Source organism: Topomyia yanbarensis, chromosome 3, assembly GCF_030247195.1.
Source record: "Topomyia yanbarensis strain Yona2022 chromosome 3, ASM3024719v1, whole genome shotgun sequence".
In the NCBI taxonomy this organism is placed as follows: domain Eukaryota; kingdom Metazoa; phylum Arthropoda; class Insecta; order Diptera; family Culicidae; genus Topomyia; species Topomyia yanbarensis.
The window spans coordinates 411,121,718-411,144,657 of NC_080672.1; the positions used below are offsets into that span (position 1 = coordinate 411,121,718).

A 22,940-nucleotide genomic window follows, 5' to 3' on the forward strand; every position below is an offset into this window, starting at 1 on the left:
TAGTGTGGTTGTCGCGTGTAGGTTACTTTGCGTGTATAAACTCGACATTATAACCATATGCCCATTCGCATATTCGTGTGCTTTTAGATTGCGTGGACCCGGAATCTGATACCTAATCTTCAGTTTACGGGTTCAGATGGTAGAATATATAGTGTATGAGCGTCATTTTTCATTGGTCCAACAGAAGGCATGAGGCTAGGCTGCTAGGATCCAGGGTAGAGATTTCCAGACGGGAATGATTCATGATCGCTCGAGCGGTGGGTTAGTGCTTGAGACCGCGTGTTTAAATTTATAAGTGCTAAAATATTCACTTAATTAGCGTGTTTTTATATTGGCAAGATTGCGGCCGTAAGTATGTGTGGATGATTGCAATTGCATGCTCGCATTTGTGCCCAGGTTTGTGTTATCGCGAAGGTCACGAGCGTTGGTACGTTTAGAATGGGAAGATTGTGAGTGTGTATGAGAGACCAAAGCCCCTCCAGAGAGAACTTGGCCTTAAACCCACATTGTACATTATTTCGACCATGGCATCAGTAGGTAATAAAGGTCGCCCGAACCACATCAAGGCACAGAATCATGCCGCGAAAAACGTCTGTCGAAATATGTAACAAAAATCTAGATCACCAACTATTCGTGCCAAAAGTGATAATATTTCAAAGAATTGTTCTATTCAAAATATCAAAATGACCGAATCTCACATTCAACGCAATTGAATTCAACATAATGGCAAATAATTTCAAAGATTGCAATATTCGGTCGTCTACAAGCGATGTCTTCTAATTTAGCAATGATTGCACATCTGTTAAAGAAGGTTGGTTGCTACTCACCAAAAGTAACGTCGACGTTAACAACTTCAAATTGAACTTGTGAATATTTGAATTATTCCAGAAATTATAAACGCTGCGCTTCCTTTCAGGACACACCTAATGGAGCTTGTACGAAGATCGACTCTGGATAACTTTCACATGATGAACGATTAACTCGCACTTCTTTAGAATTCCTACTTCTCGACGGAGGCATTCTTTATCCTCAAACAACTTTGCAAACTATGAAGGTCAGATTACACTGTTTGGGGGAGTACATAGTGTAAAGTGGAGAAAAATATAGATTAAAACTATTATTTCTCCACTAAGGAGAAAGTTGTATAAAACATTTGCGCGTGAAGGGCAGAAAACCTATAACTGAATTAGTTATGGAATTTGCGTTTCGATTTCGTCTCGTCACTATCATTAGAATTATTGGAAGTGTCCCCCACATTAACTTAGTGAGAGGACTAAGCTAACGCCGGATTGATGCTATCCTAAAATTCGAAAGCACTATATGTGTTTCTGAGCAAATGCCTAGTTCTGCGTGATGTTCCGCAAGAAAAGGAGTTCTGATTAAGCTGATGAGAGTTAAGGTTCAACTGAGAAAGCTTGGAAAAGCGGCTATCTTGGAAAACGAAAAAAGCACTTTTTCTCGCACCGTTGCAAACATCTTCATGAAAATCAATCAGTAATACTCAATCAATGCCCCGAATACATTGATTCATTTTCATGAAGATTTTTCACCGGTCTGAGCAAAAACTGCTTTTTTCGTTTTTCAAGATGGCCGCCTATTGAGGCTTTCTCAGTTGAACTTTAATGTAATCGAGACTTAGTTTGGCTTAGCAAGGCAATGCAATATGCACTATGCTATATTTCTCATTTGAGGAGTAAAGTATAGGTAAAAACTATTTTTTCTTCACAAAGGAGACAATTATTTAAAACTACATTTGTGCGTGAAGTATATTGCATTGGCTTGCTAAGCCAAACCAAGTATCGATTTCATTAATTCATTTTGGGCATTCTTAAACTGACCACAACTGCAAAGTTTTGTTCGAATCGGCAATGGTCATGTTTTATGATCGGCCGTTTTCTCAAGGAGTCTCTCTTAAAATCCTTTATTGCTGCCTGTCAGCACCAACATTAAAAGCGCGATCGCTACCTGCGGCATGCTGTCGAAGCATTTTTTGTCGAGGTTGCTTAACTCTTCGCATTGGAAGAATAGGCTGCTATCTGCTTCTTACTTCTCCAGTGTATATAGCGCCTTCTCGAAGATTACCACGCAACCATCGTTTGTAATTTGCCCGTTCTCTCGGGAACAAAACCGTCTCCGCTGGTAGCAAAAACTAGAATGGTGATTTCAAGTAGTTGCCGATTTTATAACTGAGTGTGATTAGCTATATAAATAAGACAAAATTTCTGAAAATGTTGCCACCTGGTAGGGTTATGTTTTACAAGTTATGGTAAATAGTCTCAGTTGAATAAAAAAAGAACTATCCTAACATCTACGTACTTTAAAAGAAAGATGTACAAAGTACAAACACTTTAAGACATCTTAAGCCTAATGCATTTCGTTTTCGTTATAAATTGAATTCTTGTTAAATACGCGTCCTGAGAACATATTTCGCATTTATTTACAAATCTCATGGTTTCAAATTGGCCGAAATCCAGTCCATGTAATAGGAAATATTCGTATAAATAGCGGGAGCTCCTATTCCGCATCCTATTCCAAGTGAAGAAATACCAAACTGCACGAAGCGTGTTCCGTAGAGTTTGGCACCGTATCCCAGCGGTCCGCCGCTATCTCCAGCACAAGTGTCCGCTAGATTCGGCTCTCTTCCTCCCGCGCATATTTGCCCATCATTTAATTCGAAACCCCTTTTAGAACGACTCAGCCACTCTTGGCACTGAGTTCGATTTGCGGGGTAAATGGTCGCTTTTAGCAGTGTGTTTGATGCACCTTCCCCCATACCAGTTCTACCCCATCCAGTGATGATGTACCGCGAGGGTTGATGGCCCCTGAGATCCGCTGTGTGCGGCAGACAAATTGGTTGAATGTGATCTACGAGAAAAGGATATTCCAGTAAATTACTTTCCCTTTTTAAAACGGTGTCAACGCCGTTACCATCAAACGTAACATCCTCGCTCAAACGAATTAGTGCAATGTCATGTTGCTGCTTCCTTATCGCAAAATCTGGGTGTGTTATGATGCACTCAATTCTATACTGTCGTACAGGTGGAGCACAATCCTCGTTTCCGTTGCAATCCGTACCCTGGCCAAGTGTATGCTCGCCCAGAGTTACTTTGTTCCTGCAAATTGCAACAACCGATGTATTAACTAACCAATCATTATTTTAAAAAAATATTTACGGTAGATCATTTCTTATACAGTGAGCAACAGTCAAGATATAACGCTTATTGATTAGCGTTCCTGGACATAAAAAGTCACTGTCTTTAGTTTGTAATATCGCCATCCAAGGGAACTCAAATACACGTGCAGTTTGCCCTCCAACGATGCGGTTAGGAATATACACTCCACACTGTCGAGGAAAATAGTTGGGATATGTCTTTGCTGGATCGGGAACCTCTGATTTGCAAATACGTACATCACTATCAGCTGAAATTAGAAACATATCCTTAAAAACATTCTTATTAACTTAGACCATCGAATACATACGAACTAACGGCATCTTTGTGATTTCTCGAATCCAGGAGAGGTATTTTTGAACTCGGGTAAAGGCTCCATAACCTTTCGTATAACAGTAATTTGTGCCACCAGATCGAGTCTGAGAAAAGGACACAATCCCCCCCACAAACCATGCATTGGCCCTTTTGAAAAAAAATCCTCCTCCACTGTCACCATTACACACACTTGTTCCATTAGTGTAACCCGCACAGAACAGTCCTTCGTCTAAGGTTTGTCCAAAAAGTACGCGATCACTTTTCAGACACGTTACGGGATCAATAACTGGCATATCTGCTCGTTTCAAGGCGGCCGATGTCTCGTCATCCTCCGTTAGTCCCCAACCAACTACCGTTCCGAACTCTCCTGTTATATTTGGCTCCAGATTAACACAAGCCGGTTGAACATAATCATTGAATCGGATGATCGTACTCAGCTCGAGTAACGCTATGTCATCGACCAGTCGGGTGAAATTTGCAAACTTGTGGACTTTCCCTACTTCATGTTGTTGCACCGACTTCGGATCGAATGATTCCAAATCGTGAATCCCCATCCGCACAAATAATCGATTCGGAGCCAGCTGGAATCCATTTACGCTGTTCATAACACAATGCGCTGCCGTCAGGATGTACTGCTCGTTGATTATGGTTCCTCCACAAGCGTAGTCAGTGGATCGACCTTTGCGATGGTAAAGGGCAACATGCCACGGCCAGTCACCAGGAGAGGTGTCCTGTCCGTGTACTATCAACTCGTTACCACCGACCTGTGGTATTCCGCATTGTTTTTGATTGGATTGGGATGAGCTCGTCGTTCGAAGAAGTACAGCAAAAATCAAATATTCTAATAGTAGTAAGTATCTCATAGTTGCACGGTTTTGAACCACTATCTCACAATCCAAGCCAACTATGTGCGACCTTGATGCTAGGGAGCCGACACTACCTAGCAGCCGCTCTCGTTGATACTGCAACTGCACTGAATTGTTTCACGATCCATACTGTCAGTAGATACATCAGAACCAGATTTTGATTATCGCTGATGAGAATAGTGACGCCAATCGAACAAACTCTCTTTCTGTATTAAAAAGAGAAGCCACATATGTCACTACAGATAATCCGTATCAAATGAATATTCTCATGAAATTCATTATTACTTCACTGTGTCAGTGCCGGACAGATGCCGGTTGTTGGAACGGGTAGCTCTCGACGATCGGGGTGTTAGTTATTTGAACTTGTTTCGGCGCTGCTCAATCGTACGGAAATCCCGGCGAGACGTTTGTTTGAGATAATACCGTCGGTGAGATGTTCCATCAACCACAAGATTGAATCGAGAACTGTAACTTTTGGTTTTGGAAATGGAGACAATCTTGTTGAACGATTTATCAAGTTTCAAGAGTCAAACAACAGGCGTCGTACAAATCACTCATTACTTATTCAACAACACTGCCACGCATGTGTGGCCGGCTTACCTATATTAGGCTAGTTCGATTGTCGAGCGGGAGTCATCCAAAGCGTCAGCGCAAACGGACACCAAGGATTCGATTTATGTTTCAGCTAATGCGTGATCGTCACCTGGTAAATCGCGAGTAATATTCTTGAATTGTGTTTCTCAGATATGGTTCATTTTACCACCTTTTTATCATTATTTTTTTTGAGAGCGGACCAACAGCAGGCATATATCTAGGTGCTCGGAGGGGATCCCTGACAGCTGTGTGCTTCAGTAGCAGACGTTGTGGGAAATGTTACTCAGTGAAAATCTTCCGGAGGACTACTGCAGCGGGCCGCGATACTAATATCAAGTTTAGAATTACACCACAAAACAAAATTGGAAGCGCAACGAAAAAAAATAGCGAAAGTTAGTTTCAGAAAACTTCTGGCGAAGAAATTTTAGAAAAAAATTGGAACAGGGCTTCACAGCTTGAAACCAAATGTAGGGTAGTTCTATAGGAAAGATATCAATGAAAATGGGCATCTTAAATTTTCGCATAAAGTCTTACGTAAAATCATAGACGGCTCCAGCCGACTGGCAAAGAGGCGGGCGGCACATCTTTCTGACAAAAAAGTTTCGAATTTTGGAAATTTATTTCTTAACACGATTCGTATTTAGTGATATACGAATCGTGTTAAGATATTGATTTTGTTAACATAAACGACACGTGGTGAAAGTTTTTGTTTTCCAGATAGTCAAGCCCAATTTTACGCAATCGAACAAGATACAATGGGTGATATGAAGGATTTCACTATAGCAAGTCTGTTAGCAATACAAACTCAGAAAGCATTTACAGAAAAACGAAATAATATTTTAATATTAGCTTCAAATTTAAATCTTAATTCAATTTCAGCTTATAATTGACATGTAAGATATCAAAGTTTGTTCTCATTTTGTTGCGCTTTTTTGTTGATTTATTTTTCCTCGGCAAAACATCAAATTGAATACTTACTATTATCAATAAGAAATTTCAACATCTCAAATGCCGTGTGGTGACCGGCGGGCTGAAATCTTTTTGCACTATTTCAGCCAAGAATAGAACCTCTGGGAACTGCTCCCATGTCGTAAGAGGCGACTAACAAAATGCTAGGAGTTCCTAGGTCGAGGTATTGCTTCGTACCGAAGATTTAAGCAGTTCCTAGGTCGAGGTATTGCTCCGTACCGAAGACTTAACCTGGACGGACCTTAAGGTTTTACATCATAACCTTTATCCATTCTGTATTTAGTGAATCACTGACATATAGTCACCTTTTCTGATTCACTATTTTCGATTGTGTACCAACGTTTTAAGTTTGTATATTAGCCGTAAAGGACGAAGTCTAACTCTACACTAAGTAACAAAATATATTAATATACCGGCACTTCCACGCCAAGGTTTAACTTCCAAAGCTTTGGTTTAAAAACCGTTTTTTTTAAAAAGGAAACTTTCATGTAGGAAATTTATTGAATTGGCCTAAGATGGAGCTGTCGAATTAGCATAAGCATAAGAGATCGCCCGTAGTTGCTACTCCGTTATTGACCAGAACCAAATTAGGTTGCAAAATGTTCATTGGAACAACATGCTTGGGAATAACATGATGAGTCACATTGTACAATCTATTCTGATCCCTGCATGCTGATCAATACCGACGCCGGCCACGTCCGAATTCAGATCTTCTGGGAAAGGAAGGAATGTTAGTCCGATACATGTTGCTACTAGAGACCGAGGAATCCTCTGCATCTCCACATGTATCACGGGATGGGGAGAGTTGTTAGTAAGTGTGCCAATAGCGTTATCATGTAATAATTACTCTGGGCAGCCGGCTGCCGAGAATTTGGGAAATTTATCATTTGTTGTATTATTACGATTAGCAAAATAAGCACCTTGAACTCCGGATAGCCGGCTATAAGGAGCACTGCTTATATTTTTTAATAATATTCAATCACACAACGAATTTTTTCGTGGTTTCTATCGTGTCGGTGCTGATTTTACCCGGCGATCGTTTGAATAAAATGAGGAATCTTATACAGAAAGTTCATCAGAATCTTCCACAGGTATCGCGGAGTTGGTGGTTTGGAAGGGAACAGGCTCTAGGATTCGCTCCTAGCAAGCGATGCGTCCTGTATAGCATAGTTTATTAGGTAGTAGTTCAGTTAGTTTTCGAGAACACGATCGCTCGAAAAATAAGATCTACCGAGAGTATCCTATGTTTTCTAAATAAAAGCAATTTCACATCCACACAGCCGATCGTGGGAGTATTGCCTAGAAAAGCTAATCTTATCTGTGTAATGGGCCGGATCACTATTTATTGCGACATTATTTAGACTAATTTCGCTATTCCTTCTCTACGATATATTTTTTGGGTTGCAAACTACCGAGTGATAAAACGTTATACAGACAGAGAGCTATGATAACTCTAGATGTTATAAATCAACGAAAGTATTTCCTATTTCTAATAGCGGATTGTTTGTGAAATACACGTATACGAACGATTATATCGAACATTGAAGGGAAATACAGAGGATCGTTAACCTGATGCACGGGCTTGCTTTGACCGGACATATCTCAGCCGTTACATATTCGATTTTAAATCTGTCTTCATCAATAGAAAGGTATGTCTTTTGTGAATATGTCGAATTAAAAAATAGAAGAATTGAGTTGTCTACCGAAAGTTAGAATAAAAAGAGTATAACAAAGTCAGTGAGAAAAAAAATGGGAACGCTTCTTTGACTTGCCATATCTTAGCTGTTTGCTCACCAATTTTAATTCTTTCTTCACCATTCGATAGGTAAATCTTTAATAAAATCAGTGAACAAAGAATGATGGAAAACAAATTTGTATAACCGAAGAAATTGTAAAAAAAGTAATTGAGAGTCAGTACAGACGAAATGAATGTTTCTGTTCAAACAATCGTTTCTCGACCGTTTGTCAACCAATTTCAATTTTCCTTACACCAATGCAATCCTTAGAGCTTCTAAACTTGTAATATATGCAATAAAATAAAATAAAATAATAAAATAATAAATACTATACTTTTTCGAGTTTTTAGGAGATAGGATTTTTACAATGTACGTGGCATACGGTTGATTGAAATTTTTTGCGACTTGTTAGTTTTACGGTTTGAAAATTACCTGTTTACTCAATAGCCCTACATATTATACATGGATATTATTATGTCAAAATGTTAGCACAAACGTGGAGAAACACAATATTGTATGTAAGTTACTAAATAATAGAGTGTGTTAGGACGATTCAGTAAATACGAAGAAGTTCAGAATTTTAAAATATTCGTCATGTAACTCTAAATTTGAAGCGATGACCTATACATTTTAATAAACCAATCGATTGTAATTGATGGCGGCTACAATTTCTGAAAAACACATTTTTATATTTTCTCAAAAAAATAGCCAAAAGTACGTAGAAGTACAGAAATTTCATTTAGTTGGCAAATAACGTCGAATTCAAAGCGATGGCCTATACCTTTTTATATACCAATCGATTATAATTGCTTTTGGTTACAATTTCTGGAAGAATAATTTTTATATATTCTCAAAAATAGACAAAAGTACGTAGAACTACAGTAATTTCATTTAGTTGACAAATAACTTCAAGTATTCAAAGCTATTACCTATGCAATTTATACACCAATCGATTGTAATTGATTTTGGCTACAATTTCTGAAAGAACAAATTTTTATATTTTCTCAAAATAGCCAAAAATACGTACAAGTACAGAAATTTCATTTAGTGGGTAAATAACGTCGAATTCTAAGGGATGATTTATACTTTTTTAAACACCAATCGATTGTAATTGATGGCGGCTACAATTATTTAAAGAACACATATTTATATTTTTTCAATAAATAGACAAAATACGTAGAAGTACGGAAATTTGATGTAGTTGGCCAATAAGGTCAAATTCGAAGCGATGGCCTACACTTTTATATATACCAATCGATTGTAATTGATTTCGGCTACAATTGTTGCAAGATAAACTTTTCATATTTTCACAAAAAAAACGACTAAAATACGTAGAAGTACAGAAATTTCGTCTGATTGACACATAACTGCAAATTCAAAGGGATGATCTACACTTTTTATACACCAACCTATTGTAATTGATAGCGGCTACAATTTCTGAAAAACACATTTTTATATTTTCTCAAAAAATAGCCAAAAGTACGTAGAAGTACGGCAAATTTCATTTATTTGGCAAATAACGTCAAATTCAAAGTGATGAACTATACTTTTTTATATACCAATCGATTATAATTGATTTTGGTTACAATTTCTGGAAGAACGATTTTTATATTTTCCCAAAAAATAGACAAAAGTACGTACAACTACAATAATTTCATTTAGTTGACAAATAACTTCAAGTATTTAAAGCTATCACCTATGCAATTTATACACCAATCGGTTGGAATTGATTTTTGGCTACAATTTCTAAAAGAACAAATTTTTATATTTTCTCAAAAAATAGCCAAAAATACGTATAAGCACAGAAATTTCATTTAGTGGGTAAATAACGTCGAATTCTAAGTGATGATTTATAATGTTTTATACACCAATCGATTGTAATTGATGGCGGCTACAATTTGTGAGAAAACAATTTTTATATTTTATCCAAAAATTGACAAAATACAAAGAAGTACAGCAATTTCAAATAGTTGGCATATAACTTTGAATTCATGTAACATAATTTGGGAAATACTGTCTTAACCACTATTCTCATCAGACCTTACTCCCTCCGATTTTTGATCACTGTAGTCATTTCTAAGAGGAAAAAATTCATCGGAATAATACCCTCCATATGGTCGCCGATGGATCTTCGTTCTTCAAGAATGAGAAGTATCATATCAACTGGATTGAAAAATTATGCGTTTCATCCAAGACGAAGAGAAACAAAGATAAGAGCATTTGTCACTTTTAAGTTATTAGTTTTTTTAGTTGTTAAATTAAACATGCCCGGGACCCTGAAAGTAAACATAACCATCCGGACGAGTATGTTTAAAAAATTTCCGACATCAGGATCGGTAACAAAGCCAATTATGTCATTTGTTTATGTTTTTCTTCTTCATGTTCTCCGATAAAGCAGTTTTATCGAAGGAAAATGATAACCGTACTCATACATAGAAAAATGTGGCCACCTGGCAGTCTTGCGTTTCATAGATGTTAAATTATTCGGTTGTATTTGTGACATCGCCACTTTTTTGATTCTGGGTTAAATTTTCAATAGAACCTCATGGCGGGATTTTTTTTATAGAGGTTTTAACTTTAGAATCATTCGCCTCTGTTATCGGGTTAGATGATTCTATTTTAAAAAGATCTCAAAGCCTATGTACAGGGTGCGGAATTGATCCCAGTTGAGCTACGTACAAGGCATTCGATCCCCATGATGAGATTCTCTTTGCCTACTGTTCGACAATCGTCTTAGGACGCCAGCGGGTGCTCGTTCAATGAGCCATTTGCGCGACTTCCCGAGGGTTAACTATCAACAGCTGAGATAACAGTATGTCCAGATTTTCCCCTCAAATACACTAAATGAAATTTCTGTACTTCTACGTATTTTTGGCTATTTTTGAGAAAATATAAAAATTTGTTCTTTTAGAAATTGTAGCCAAAATCAATTACAATCGATTGGTGTATAAATTGCATAGGTGATAGCTTTGAATACTTGAAGTTATTTGTCAACTAAATGAAATTACTGTAGTTGTACGTACTTTTGTCTATTTTTTGAGAAAATATAAAAGTTGTTCTTCCAGAAATTGTAACCAAAAGCAATTATAATTGATTGGTATATAAAAAGGTATAGGCCATCGCTTTGAATTCAACGTTATTTGCCAACTAAATGAAATTTCTGTACTTCTACGTACTTTTGGGTATTTTTTGAGAAAATATAAAAATGTGTTTTTTCAGAAATTGTAGCCGCCATCAATTACAATCGATTGGTGTATTAATATGTATAGGTGATCGCTTCAAATTTAAAGTTATATGACGAATATTTTAAAATTCTGAACTTCTTCGTATTTACTGAATCGTCCCACACTCTATTATTTAGTAACTTACACACAATATTGTGTTTCTCCACGTTTGTGCAAACATTTTGACATAATAATATCCATGTATAATATGTAGGACTATTGAGTAAACAGGTAATTTTCAAACCGTAAAACTAACAAGTCGCAAAGAATTTCAATCAACCGTATGCCACGTACATTGTAAAAATCCTATCTCCTAAAAACTCGAAAAAGTATAGTAATTTTTGAAAATCTACTATTTATTGCATATATTACAATTCTAGAAACTCGAAGGATTGCATGGTGTAAGGAAAATTGAAATTGGTTGACAAACGGTTGTGATACGATTGTTTGAACAGAAAAACTCATTTCGTCTAAACTGACTCTCAATTACTGTTTTTACAATTACTTCAGATATACAAATTTCTTTTCTATCATTTTTTGTTTACTGTTTTTATGAAAGATTTACCTATCGAATGGTGAAGAAAGAATTAAAATTGGTGAGCAAACAGCTAAGATATGGCAAGTCAAAGAAGCGTTCCCATTTTTTTTCTCTCTGACTTTGTTATACTCTTTTTACTCTAACTCACGGTAGACAACTCTATTTTTCTATTTTTTTAATTCGACATATTCACAAAAGACATACCTTTCTATTGGTGAAGACAGATTTAAAATCGAATATGTAACGGCTGAGATATGACCGGTCAAAGTAAGCATTCCCATTTTTTTAGACCCCCTTGGTAGTCCGCGTAACTTTTTACCCCCTTGGTATTCCGAGTGTTAAAACAGACGCGGCGAATTTTCAGTACGTATTGACCCGCGATCATCGATACTAGTCAAATTAAAGTCTTATTGTCGCTGATTTCCGAACAACTTTTACGGTATTGTTTTCTCGGCTATATCGCATACTCTCATTCTGCTACTATCGGCAGAGCGCTGATAGCTCCCAGTCGTCGCCGGTCTAAGGACCAAATGTCATCAATAGACTTAGACTCGCGTGGAGGCATGCGATAGAACAGAAAACTAAGCAATGCAAATGACAGCAAAACACTTATTCTTCGTGCTGACATTACTGAAGGTAATTGCCAACCGGTCCCCGATCCCTCTCGCGAATTGTCAATGCTCAAACCTTATACATGATTGAAGTCATTCCACTCAAATAAGGCCATGTGTTTACCTAAAGCACATTGAATGCTCTGTGAATCAGTTCCCCCATTGGTAAAACAAACCCTAAAGAAACATAAAAAATAGTTTGCTCAGTCCAAAGAAAAGTTTGCCGACCGGCAGATACGTGTTCACTTACAGCGCCATCACATCAACGAACACCCAAAATTTACTTGCGACAAAATATCTGCAATCCCAAATATAAAAGACTCAAAACCTCTACTCATTTGCATTAAAATAATACAGTAAAAAAAGTTGAATATCCAAGGCGGCACATTTTTAAAGATAGCACCGCCGATGAAAGACTCAATAAAAAATAGGTGACAAGGGACGCGGACGAAATTAGCTGAGCACCGATCGGTTTGTTTGCCACCTATTTTTCGGGCGAAGAATTTTGGGCGACACCTGGTAGTCGCTAGTCGCTGGTGAAACGCCAATTATTTGAATGTCAATTTTTCTTATTGCCATATTTTTTCACTTTTCGAATCGAATTTTTTTCTCTGAAAAACCATTTTTCACTATTTTTACAATGTACACTGTGTTTCTAGATTTTTTCTGTACACTTTTATTAACCTTGCATCGGGAATCGACGGCCCGTAATGCGAGGAAAAGATGTTTTTTCATTTGCCGGAATTCAATTTTCACAAACTGTCACCACTCGCGTCTGTCGAAAATATGCCGAAAAATGCTTTTATAAACCACTTCGCTTTGTATAATTGTTAAATTGCACCGTTATTAACACTTTTGATAACCGGGAGACAGTAAACTGTGCCAAAAATGATGAAAATTAACCGACTCGAAGGGAGCTCTACGAGAGTCAACCGCTCGCGACGAAGATACACACTCGAATCTGGCCTAAGATGGAGCTGTCGAATTACACAAAAAGTTTTTATGTTGCAAGCGATCTGTAGATGTGTTAAATTAGGTATTTTTTTTATTAAATCTGGAACCGTCTACCGACAAATCTACATTTATGAATACCTCCAAAAAAGACTTCTTGAGGTCTCATGAAGGCCTGACACTAACTTTATGATACTTTTGCTTTCCTAAACAGTGATAAAAATCTCAACATTCCAGAACTTCACTTTGTCAGAAAATGTAGGGCCACCGGAAGCTAAAACTTCGTAAAATCGCACTCCTGGTCCTTTCTTCAAAATCATCCAGTGCAGTACTTACGTCACTCGTTCGAATTTTCACCACTCATATGGTAGTCGGTATTTGCTAGTATTGCTGTTCTCCCATCCATTCTTCTTCTGGATCACCGAGGGATCCTCTGTCGTAGTGTTTATTATATTTGTTACGCATAATAAATATGTCGTTTGCAATTGGTATTTAACTTAATTATGGGAAGGTGTCTGATAGGGAGAGTGGAGATGCCAACTTGTCATTAACATTTCGCAGTGAATTGTTTCACATTCATTTGGGATATCTTTTATACATTTGTACGCTTTATTTGTACTGCAAACTTTGAAAATGATTATTAAAGTGTTAATAAGAAGCATTACTCCCGATGGCCGGCTGTTCGGAGTTCAAATTGTTCGTTTCGAATTCTCGGAAATTGATCGCGAGCGACTTCGTACATATTGCTAAGATCATATTGTCTATAGATGAATAGACCTCTATCATATTCCACGCGGCTTTATCCTTTCATTACCCCCCACGGAAGAATAATTTTTAAAATGCCTATTTGAATGGATTCATATTTCTACTGGAGGTCGCACACCTAAAAACTTTGATCTAAAATAAAAAGACAAAGCGTGTGAGTACTAGCTAAATCACGATATCTACCAAGATATATCCTGATTCATCTCCCTACCTACTAACACCAATCCTATCCTGTGACACTTGTGGATGATGCAGAGAATTCCTCGGTCATAATAGTCACAAGTGTTGAACTAACATTCCTTCCCATCCCAAAATTGACATGCATGGGCGTGGCCACCTACGTTATTGATCATACTATAATCTTAGTCTCTTTAGGTTGCACGTTGAGTATGATGAACTACTCCCAAGTATCATATAATTGGTTCAATATGCAATTTCAACTGACTTTGATCAATCACGGGAAACTCACGGGCGGTCAACTAAGCTAAGCTAAGCTAATAAGAAATTTCAACATCTCAATGAATTTTCAATTTACTTTCACTGATTACACAAAGAGAAATTCTGTTTGATGTCATGGAGCAGTTTTTCTGACCAAGAACGTCGAAACAAAATCGGCTCCCCGGCTCAAAGTATACCCAAGCTCAGCCACCGGGCCATTCGTGATCTTCTTTCGGACCAAAGATAAAAAGTGTTTGAATTTGTTGCAGATTTCTCGAGTTCTGACGGATCGGTATTCGGCCGTGACAGAAATATCGAAAATTCGCCCTGATAAGCTTCGGGTGGTTGTTAACAGTTTAACTCGGGCAAGCGATATTGCTGGCTACGGGCCCTTTACGAAGGAGTACAGGGTGTATATTCCAGCTAGCAGGGTTGAAGTCAGTGGGGTCGTTTCCGATTCGAGTCTGAATTGCGAGGACCTGCTAATATATGGGACTGGCTTTTTCAAAGACCCCATGCTTAAGCCAGTGAAGATACTGGAAAGCAAACGTTTGCATTCAGCATCAGTCGCAGTTGACGGCAAAAAAATATACGTCAACTCAGACTCTTATTGGGTGACCTTCGCCGGTTCTGCTCTACCCAACTACCTCCTCTTTGACAAGGTTCGTCTACCTGTTCGCCTCTTTGTGTCGCGGGTCATGAACTGTACTAATTGCAAAAAAATTGGGACACACAGCCTCCCATTGTAGCAACAAAACCCGTTGTGGGAAATGCGTTGTAGGAATCATGCGGATGATTCCTGTGGAAAAGATGTCGAAAAGTGTCACTATTGTGGAGGAAACCCACATGATCTCCCTTCATGTCCCGCGTACAAACAGCGCGAGGAGAATCTTAAGCGTTCCCTTCAGGGACGCTCTAGACCATCTTTTGCAGAAATGCTTAAGATAGCTACGCCACATGTGTCTACGAACATCTATACCAACTTGTCTACTGACGAAGCGACTGTGATGAACCCCAGGAGCGAACATCTTCTGCTGTGTCTAGAAGCAATAGAAAAAGGAGGAACAATTCCTCTCCCAAGCTTCGTCCTAAAGGCCAGAAGGTATCTCTTCATGCCCCCCCCCCCCCTAAAATAACTACTCAAGGAAGTACTGGTGCAAAACCGAAGCAAGTCGCTCCCGGTCTCAGTAACCTGAGCTCAGAAAAGGAGTTCCCAGCACTTCCAGGAACATCAAAAACCCCAAGTGTTCCCGTATCTCAGCCAGAGAAAGAAAACAGCGCTGGCTTAATAAATTTCTCTGACATTGTGGACCGTATTCTTACAGCATTAAATATTTCTGACCTCCTTAAAAGCATCTTGATAAGCTTTCTCCCCGCAGTAAAAACTTTCTTGATGAAGTTCACTGCGAAATGGCCCCTCCTTTCAGCGATTGTATCCTTCGATGGCTAATTCATCGAACGAGGTCAAGGATTTAATCACTGTTCTACAATGGAATTGCAGAAGCATTATCCCGAAAATCGATTCGTTTAAAATCTTACTAAATAATTTGAAATGCGATGCATTTGCACTATGCGAGACATGGCTTACTTCAGAAATTGACCTACACTTCCATGATTTTAACATTATTCGCTTGGATCGAGAAAACTCTTATGGAGGAATACTTTTGGGGATCAAAAAGTGCTATTCTTTTAATCGATAATATAATAATAATTCAATAATATTGCTAACGGTTCAGGGCTCCCGAATACAATCAATGTTTCGTATGACCTCACACGAATTGCACTCAAGAGTTTCCTCCGGAGGAAGAAGACCTACCGCGCCGCGTCCCCTCACGATAACGCAAACGAAACACCGTTTTCGAAGGTGAAGTTCTCACTTGCTCTCTTGTCATGTAACAATAAAGCCCCAGGGCCAGACAGAATCAAATTTTACTTGTTAAAGAATCTGCCAGACTCTGCCAAGAGACGCTTGTTGAATTTATTTAATAAGTTTCTTGAGGGTAATGTTGTCCCTCATGACTGGAGGCAAGTGAAGGTCATCGCCATTCAAAAACCAGCCTCCGACCACAATTCGTATCTGTTGATAATACCGTAAGAAAACACGAAGTATTTCTGTAGGTAGGTTTGAGATAACTTTATTTGATTCTTGTTCGTCAAGTTATATAATGCTAACATAGTTCGATATCGATTGATATTTCATGCACTGTTTATCACAGTCCCTTATTGACTGCCAAACCCTGTCATACCCTCTGCCTATAGTAAACAACACATCCATGCGCGGCGTCCATATGCAAAAGCTCAAGTTACCCACTTGAAGCTTTTGTCACATGACGTTCTGTCAGATGACATCTCCGAGCTTTTTATAGCACGTTCCATATGACAGTTCTTACTGTCAACTGCCGTCCTGTGAATGGCAAATTGTTTATATACAAAGAATATTTCGTACGTATATCACTGCGAAATATTCTTTTTCAACACTTCCCCACAATTTGCACATTCAATACACCGAATAACTTTCTGTGTATATTTTTAGGTAACCCCTTAGTGAAGGCATCTGCAGGTTGATCGACGCTTGGGATGAACTGTAGTTTTACTTTACCATTTTTGATGAGATCCCGGATGAAAAGGTATTTGATATCCAAGTGTTTCATCCGTTGATGTGATCTTGGCTCCTGTGCTATGTTGATACATGGGATGCTATCTTCCATTATGATGAATGGTGTTATGTTTCCAATTCATTGAGAAGTTGTGTTAACCACACTCCTTCTTTCGTAGCAGCGCAAAGTGCTATCAGTTCTGCTTCACTTGTTGATAAGCTTACAGTCGGTTGTCGTTTCGTTGACCACGAAATAAGATTACCGTACAGTAGAAATGCGTATCCTGAAACTGATTTCCTATCATCAGGATCATTTGCAAAATCTGCATCGGCAAATCCTACTAAAGCTGGATATTCGCTATTTGATGAATAAATTATTTTTGTGTTGCTCGTTCCCCTCAAATATCGCAATATTCGTTTTAATCCTGACCAGTGCCAATCGGTGGCGCAGTTAGCATATTTGCTTAGGGTGTTTACCGCAGAGCAAATATCAGGTCTAGAAGTTAGTGAAAGATATTGTAGGCATCCCAGCAGTTCTCTGTATGTCTCTTCAGTGATTTTTGCCTCAGATTTTGACCATTTCGTGTTGATATCCAATGGTGTGGGGACACTGGTTTACAATCAGCCATCCCAAATCTACTAAGAAGTTTCTCCACGTATATTGTTTGAGAAATTTCAATAGTCTGGCTTTCCAAATCACGATTTATCTCCATTCCCAGGAAGTGCTTAATCTCTAACATGTCTTTCATTTGGAATAACCTTCCAAGTTTCTTTTTAATCCACGTAATTGCTTCGATGTTTTTGGCAAGTAGTAAAATGTCTACGTATAGTATTACTATAATGCCTCTAGATTTTGACTTATAGATGCAGTTGTCATTTTTGAGAGGGACAAAACCTAGTGTTTTCATTGCATCATCAAAATGTTTATTCCAAGATCTGCTTGCCTGTTTCAATCCATACAAACATTTGTGTAGACGAACAGTTTGTCTTTGCCCATTTACGTTTGGTGGAAGTTTCATGTATATTTCTTCTTCTAACTTCCCATGTAGAAATGCAGTTTTGACATCCATTTGATGTACTAACAATTTATGCTCGTTAGCAAGGGCTAGTGCTAACCGAACACTCTCTAGTTTGGCGACTGGTGCAAATGTTTCACAGTAATCGAATCCAGGACGCTGTGAACACCCTTTTGCCACTAATCGTGCTTTATATCTTCCATCTTCTTTCATTGAGAAAACCCATTTTGAGTTAATTGGTTTAACTCCTTTTGGCAAACAGTTAACCACTGTCCAAGTGCCATTTTGATGTAATGCATCAAACTCTTCTTGAATAGCATGCTTCCATTCTTGCCAATCAGAAACTTTCTTCAATTCCTCAATAGTTTGCGGAATCTCTTCGTTGAAAATCATTGCTGTTTTTGCTGTATAATCGGAATACCAACCCGGTATCTTTCTCTCCCTCTTGCTTCGACGCAATGATTGACCATCATCGACGTCCTCTCTTTCGTCTGTTGGATTTTCATTTGTAATTTCATAGTCAGTTTCGCCAACTGATTCTTCAAGTGAATCTAGATTATCTTGCTCTGTTTCGAGTGTGCATTCTTCATGCTGTTCTTCATCAGAAGGATGTATAGCAGCATCCTCGTCTTCGTTCTGTTCTCCTTGGTTTAAGCGTGTACATCTAATTAAATCTTGACCAGATGATTCTACGAAATCCATGTTTGTGTAGTCAATATCTTGATTGGCTCTGGTAGATTCATTGAATACTACATTTCTGCCAATTTCTATTGAACGCGTATCCTTGTTCCATAATCTAAAACCATTATTTGCGTACCCCACAAATATCAAAGGTTTTGTTTTGAAATCTAATTTCTGACGCCTCTCTTTAGGTATTTGTTTAAATGCTTTACACCCAAAAACTCTTAAATGATTCAAGTTTGGTCGCTTTTTGAACCATTTTTCATACGGAGTTTTGTCCTCTTCTATCCCACTTGTTGGAGATCTATTGATTAGATATGTTGCTGCATATAATGCTTCTCCCCACATATCTTTCGCTAATCCACTTTCGTAAAGCAAAGCTCTGACCTTTTCCATTAAAGATCTGTTCATACGTTCACTTACACCATTTTGCTGCGGTGTGTATGGAACAGTGAACGTCATTCTAACACCATTTCTTTTGCAATGAGCTTGAAGTTCGTTACTTGTATATTCCCCTCCATTATCACACCTTAGCATTGAAATACGTCTTTCGAAGAATGCTGTCGCCATTGCTTCGAATTCTTTAAATTTCTCGAAAACCTCCGATTTCTGTTTCATGAGGTAAACCACGAGAAAGTGCGTATAATCATCTATAAAGGTTACAAAGTAACGATAGCCATCATAGGTTTCCTGCTTCATGCTTCCACAAACATCCGAATGTATGAGTTCCAGTGGTCGTTTTGATCTTGGCAGCTGCAATTGTTTAAATTTGGATGCAGCCTGCTTCCCCGCCATACAACCATCACATACATTTGTTTCACTAATATTTCCAGAAGTTAGATTGATACCCTCAACCATTCCCTTCTTAATTAGTTTCTCCAAACTCGTATCACTGATATGGCCAAGTCTTTTATGCCATGTTTCCAAACTCACCTTCTTTCCGAACAATGCTAAGTTTGTTCCATCTTCCGCCGACTTTTCTTCCCGAAATAGATCAAGGTGGAATAAACCATCAACGAAGATTCCTGAAGCAATTACTTCATCTTCAAATTCAAAGATAACCTCTTCATCCGTAAAAGTAACCCTTTTACCATTTTTGCTAACCCTTCTAACCGAAAGGAGATTTTCTTCAAGACCCGGAGTAAAAAGAACGTTGTACAATTTCAATTCTTTTATTGTATTGTTACCCACAACACTCTTTAATCGCAGTTTTCCAACTTTTGTTGCCCGTAAATTCTGGCCCGCTTTCGCCGTCGAAATGGTGATTTGCTTCTCTAATTCTTGGACATCTTCCAGCAGCTTCTCGTCATTAACCATATGGTCGCTTACTCCTGAGTCAATTACGAATCTGACTCTCCTAACACGATCCGCTTTGGTCATCATTGCAAAGCTCTTTTTAGGCTCCATCTTTTGCTGCTTCTTGAACTTATCTTTCTCCTTCGCGTTAAACTTTTTCATTAGCGGGCATTTATTTTTAAAATGCCCAGTTTCGTTGCAACCGAAGCATCGGGTTACCTCTCTCCTTGGCTTGTACTTTGAAGACAGCGCAACGTTTTTCGTTTCTGCTTGCTTCTCTTCCCCAGCTTCAGCATCAATAAACATTCGTTTGATCTCCATGATCGGCTTGGCACACAGTTCTTCATTCGTCAGTACCATCAGAGCGCCTTTGACGTGTCGGTACTTGTCTGGCATGGAGATCAGTAGAGCATGAACTTTTTCCGATGCTGTCATTTTTGAACCCATACGATCTAGCTCGCGAATAATCAGATCGTACTCATCAAAAATCATGGACAATTTGTCGTAATGTCTTTGTTTGATGGTATACAACCGGTCCCGCATATTAACCATAGCGGCTGTACCACCCTTTTGGTACGTTCTGACCAGAGTATCCATGGCTTCTTTCGCATAGTTGAGCCCAATGAGTTTATTCAAAACATCATTGTTGACCATCATGACAATCTCGTCCAATGCTTCGACGTCGTCATCAAGCCGTTTTCTGAGCTTAGCCTTCCTGGCTGTTTCTAGCTCTTCCGAGGCACCTACTACTGGTTCGTAGAAGTCCTCTTCTTCGGGCGTTCGTCGCAACGTGTGCTGGAGTTTCATCTTTATAAGATGATGTTCCATTCGCCATTTCCAGGCTGGAAACCGCAACTCCGAACCGTCGAATATCGATTCGCGGTTGACGCTACCGAAGTTTGCCGTCGTCGGCACGGTGCGCTCGAGAGTTCCCCTCTCGTAGCCACCACCTCTTCTGTCCTCGAGAGTAACCCTCTCGGCAGATCCTCCAGCTTGCTGCTGGGTTGCCATCCTCTCGGCAGATCCTGAAACGCTGGTGCTCGCTGGATGCCGTTTCTTCCCGAAACGCTGGTCCTCGCCGGATGTCGCTTCTGTCCGAAACGATGGTTCTCGCTGGCCGTTTCTACCCGAAACGCTGGTCCTCGCCGGATGCCGTTTCTGCCGGAACGATGGTTCTCGCCGGCCGTTTCTACCCGAAACGTGTATCTTCCAAAACAACTATTTTACAATAGTCCAGGTGGCTAGTTCCAGTTAACTACTGGGCCCATAACCTGTTGATAATACCGTAAGAAAACACGAAGTATTTCTGTAGGTAGGTTTGAGATAACTTTATTTGATTCTTGTTCGTCAAGTTATATAATGCTAACATAGTTCGATATCGATTGATATTTCATGCACTGTTTATCACAGTCCCTTATTGACTGCCAAACCCTGTCATACCCTCTGCCTATAGTAAACAACACATCCATGCGCGGCGTCCATATGCAAAAGCTCAAGTTACCCACTTGAAGCTTTTGTCACATGACGTTCTGTCAGATGACATCTCCGAGCTTTTTATAGCACGTTCCATATGACAGTTCTTACTGTCAACTGCCGTCCTGTGAATGGCAAATTGTTTATATACAAAGAATATTTCGTACGTATATCACTGCGAAATATTCTTTTTCAACAGTATCGACCGATTGCGATGCTGTCCTGTATCCAAAAGTTGTTCGAGAAAATGGTCTTGTTTCGCCACGACAATTGGGTTGAAGTAAATGGCTTACTGTCAGATACACAATTTGGTTTCCGCAAAGGCAAAGGGACGAACGATTGTCTTGCGTTGCTCTCAACAGAAATTGAAATGGCTTATGCAAACAAAGAGCAGATGGCATCAGTTTCTATCAAAATTCCTCCTGAGAAGCTGCACCAGCATGGTCTTTCACCGACTCTAAACAACTTTTTGCTAAACTTGCTGTCTGAAAAAACATGCATTTTTCGCATGGTGATTTATCGACATCAAGAATTAGCTACATGGGTCTTCCCCAGGGCTCAAGTCTTAGCCCCCTTCTCTATAACTTTGTCGTGAATGACATTGACGAATATTTTGTCAATTCCTGCACGCTAAGGCAGCTTGCAGATGACGGTGTGGTCTCTGTTGCAGGTCCAAAAGCCGTCAATTTGCAAGAACCATTGCAAGATATCTTGTACAATTTGTCTGCTTGGGCTCTCCAGCTGCGTGTCGAGTTCTCCACGGAGAAAGCTGAGCTAGTATTATTTTCAAGGAAGCGTGAACCAGCGCAACTACAGCTTTAATTAATGAGTCAAACTATTGCTCAGATTTAAACTTTCAAATATCTCGGGGTCTGGTTCGACTCTACAAGAACCTGGGGATGTCACATTAGGTATCTGAAACAGAAGTGCCAACAAAGGATCAACGTTCTCCGTACAATAACCAGAATATGGTGGGGTGCCCACCCAGGAGAGCTGATCATGCTGTACCAAACAATGATATTGACGGTGATGGAGTACGGGAGTTTCTGTTTCCGCTCCGCTGCGAACATATACTTCATCAAACTAGAGCGAATCCAATAATGTTGTTTGCGTATTGCTTTGGGTTGCATACATACGATGAGTCTAGAAGTGCTGGCGGGCGTCATTCCGCTGAAAAATCGATATTGGGATCTCTCATATCAATTGCTCATCCGATAAAATATCTTGAACCCGTTAATAATTGCAAACATCGAGAGGCTTGTCGAGCTCAATTCTCAAACCCGATATATGTCCTTGTACTTCGATTACATGGCACAAAATATCAATCCTTCTTCATATTATCCCAACCGTGCCAATCTTCTTTGACACATCCATGAAGGACGAGATCCGTGGAGTTCCGGATCATAAACGCCCGCAAGTGATCCCAAACATCTTTCATAGTAAATTTTGAGAAGCCGACTGCAACAAGATGTTTTACACCGACGGGTTAAGCCACGACGGTATATTCAATCAAAAAGTTACCGCCTCATTAAACTCAATGATCCTGCTACAGTTTACGTCGCAGAACTTGATGTCATTCAGTATACCCTTGGGATTATTGATACTTAGCCCACCGATCATTACTCTATTGTCTCGGATAGTCTAAGCTCAACGTTCAATGCAACCTTAAAAGCACATTCCATATTTTCTGGGGACTCTTTA

The 22,940-nt window shown here is 39.1% G+C and overlaps 2 protein-coding genes across 2 annotated transcripts in view; both read right to left on the minus strand.

Moving 5' to 3' along the window:
• LOC131693102 (mediator of RNA polymerase II transcription subunit 23) overlaps nt 1-22,940 on the minus strand; it is a 161,961-nt gene that overhangs the window by 65,629 nt on the left and 73,392 nt on the right. The window lies entirely within an intron of this gene.
• Nucleotides 2,407-4,487, minus strand: LOC131693105 (transmembrane protease serine 9-like). The gene is made up of 4 exons (XM_058980654.1): nt 3,481-4,487; nt 3,174-3,420; nt 2,929-3,113; nt 2,407-2,865 (listed from the first exon to the last, which is right to left on the minus strand). Exons 1-4 carry the CDS (start codon nt 4,346-4,348, stop codon nt 2,447-2,449), a joined length of 1,719 nt encoding a protein of 572 aa, XP_058836637.1. The 5' UTR covers nt 4,349-4,487; the 3' UTR covers nt 2,407-2,446.